At 34.3% G+C, this 2,946-nt stretch overlaps 1 protein-coding gene across 1 annotated transcript; it reads left to right on the forward strand.

Annotated features, from left to right (window-relative positions):
- The first annotated feature begins 1,412 nt into the window (after positions 1 to 1,412).
- Positions 1,413 to 2,282, forward strand: LOC109135719 (putative cysteine-rich receptor-like protein kinase 9). The gene has a single exon (XM_048635679.1). The coding sequence runs from the start codon at positions 1,413 to 1,415 to the stop codon at positions 2,280 to 2,282; it is 870 nt and encodes a 289-aa protein (XP_048491636.1).
- Positions 2,283 to 2,946: the final 664 nt, after the last annotated feature.

Raw genomic sequence — 2,946 nt, forward strand, 5'->3', positions numbered from 1 at the left:
TAGTTGATTCTATTGCAACTAGTCCTTTAAAAAAATTTGAAAGAGATTATTCCAAAACTCAGCATCTTTCAAAAGGTATTTTAATTCTTCAAACTCCCAAAAGCGAAGTTCATCAAAAGCAATTTTAAGAACATTTTGACAGAATCCTCCATACTAGTTTTCTCGAGACATGAATGACAATGTCAAATATGAACGTGGAGGACAATACTGAGTGATTGCCAGAATTAGGTCATGTATTTCCTTAATCTTTACAAGCTGTCAATGACTCAATGTGCAGCTTATATACAAGGTATAATAAGGGCGTTGGCCCATAATACAACTAGCCTTGCATGCAAGCAATGCGAACAATAGCGTGTGATAGCATATAAAGTAGAAATGAAATTAATTGGGTAGAAAAACTGTCTTTACATTTTCTTTTTTCAAAAAAACTGATGTTAAGTTTAAATGTCCTAATTTTCCCCCTTTTTTCATTCAAAATGAAACAGTTTGTTATCTCCCTATTTTTTTTTCTTTAATTCCTTTTACTATTCTTTGGTGTCCCCCATGTGTTGCCTTATATAATAGAGATATGACAAATATAAACCGAATACAAACATAATACGGGCATGTTTGGCAAAACTAGCGGTTCTAGTAGCTGTTAGCGGTTGCAGTAGCGGTAACTGTTGGGAGTAGCTGCTAGCTGTCTACTAGTAGTTGTCAGCGGTCAGAGATTAAATTAGTTGTTTATTTAGAAGTATTTGGCAAAAGTAGCTGTTCGAATTGTAAAAGATAATAAATAACATTTATTCTAATATAAAATGAACTAAAACAATTTCATATGTTCGTTTATTAGTTAAATTCAATATTTATTTTTTGAAAGAAGTTACACAAAAAAGAGTATACGACTTTTTAGCTGCTCAAAAAAATATATAAATATAAGAAGATATTCAACCCTTAAAAAATTCTTCTATGTATTACCAATTTTAACTAGAAATACTTATAAAATATATTATCTTTAAAATAAATATTTAAATTACATCTATGCTATTGTAAAACAAATATTGAATTGCCATAAAATAAAACAATTAATAAACCGTAAAATGAAAAAAAAATAAAAAAAAACATTGGTTAATAATTCTACCTTATAGATATTATATAGTGTTTATTTGCTAGACCGCTACCTCTAAATCTCAAACGTTACTTGTAGTCACGTTTCACAACCGCTATTCATAATCTACTCCAATTGCTACCCGTTACTACAACCACTACCTTACCAAACACTCATAATTTTCTTAAGTAGCGTTTCAATTTTGTCCAACTGCTAACCGCTACCTCAAACTCTAGTGCCAAACAGGTCCTACATAATAACCTAATACTCCTATATCTTTGAACCCCCAGTCTATGTAACCGTTATGCTTCATAAACTGTCAGATATGAATATACAGGGAATGAAGCTACCTGTTATTGTTTATCACAAAATCATTTTGCTATACTTGTTAATTATCCCACTTCTTTGCATCCCAGTTTCATCGTCTTCCATTCTTTCTGATTCTTATTGCGAAGAAATTGGCACGTACAATAATAATAGCACATACCAAAACAACCTTAATAAAGTCCTTTCAAATCTCACAAACAAATCCTCCGTGACAGGTTTCGGTACCTACAAAGCAGGAGTAGGAAGTAACACGGTCTATGGCTTGTACAATTGTAGAGGTGACCTTGATTCCCCAATGTGCCATGAATGTGTACAGGAGGCCTCAAAATTAATCATCACTGAATGCCCTTCCAAGATGGAAGCAATCATATGGTACCACGAGTGCACGTTGCGATATGCTAACAGATCAATATCTTCGCACTTTGAAGACAGCCCTATCGCTACCGAGTATAGTGAAGTCTACCCAGACCCGAACTTAGCTGAATTGCTTAGAGACACAATGAATGGTTTAATCAAGAAAGCAGCTTATGACAACTCCACAAAAGGCTATGCGGAGGGGAAAGGCATCCTGACAAAGTATGTTGATACACTGCATTGCCTTGTCCAGTGCACCCCGGATATCCTTGGTAGCCAGTGTGAGAAATGCCTACGCTCAGCTATGACTACAATGCCTAAGGACCTTACATTTTATATGATCTTCTCGCCCAGTTGCAATGTGTTTTATCGTATTGGATATTTCGCTGCAGGTACTACAAACAATGATTCTGCGGTACCCCCTACTCCATTTATCAAAGGTACTAATAATGCATATCTTTTCTTTCTTTTAAGACAGCAGATTGTTTTAGGTGTTCAACAGTTCAAGTCTTAGCTAAATTTTTGTTGAAGTATATATGCCCATGGCAATGTCTGATGGCATGATCTTTAAATGTCACCTTCATAATACCTTATTTCATTTAGGCTTGGTTTGGTTGAACAAAATGCATTGCCACTGGAAATATAAGAATACCTTTTCCCCAAAATAACAAGGAAATAAACTAGTGTGAATTAGCTGTTGTTTATTAGGTTCATAAAACGAAAATTAGAAAGAAAGAAAAAAAACGTTGAAATGCAAGGGAGAAGATGGATGGACAAAGAGAAAGAGGAAGGTATGTTATAATTAAGAAGAAAGATGCAGCTAACATTCATTACTTATAGAAGATGTTGATTATTCATGAGAGAATAATTTTATACGATTGCAAAGCACCCCTTAGAAACGAAACAAAAGAGAACCAAGGATGTCTTGGCCTAGTGGTTAAGATTGAGGTGCTGTGAACGATAGGTCACTGGTTCGAATCCCCCTCCCCTTCTTTGTACTTTGTACTGCCTTCGTGGTTCATATGGATAAAAAAAAAGAAACGAAACAAAAGAAAATCCAAAACTCTTAAAGACCTAATCACTCTCTTAAATATAGTACATCCTCTGAGGGAACAAAAGTTCATGATGTTAATTTGTCAAATTTCTATGTGGCAACCAATATCAATGTCAATATTGTT

The sequence above is a fragment of the Beta vulgaris genome, chromosome 8, assembly GCF_026745355.1.
Source record: "Beta vulgaris subsp. vulgaris cultivar EL10 chromosome 8, EL10.2, whole genome shotgun sequence".
Taxonomy (NCBI): domain Eukaryota; kingdom Viridiplantae; phylum Streptophyta; class Magnoliopsida; order Caryophyllales; family Amaranthaceae; genus Beta; species Beta vulgaris.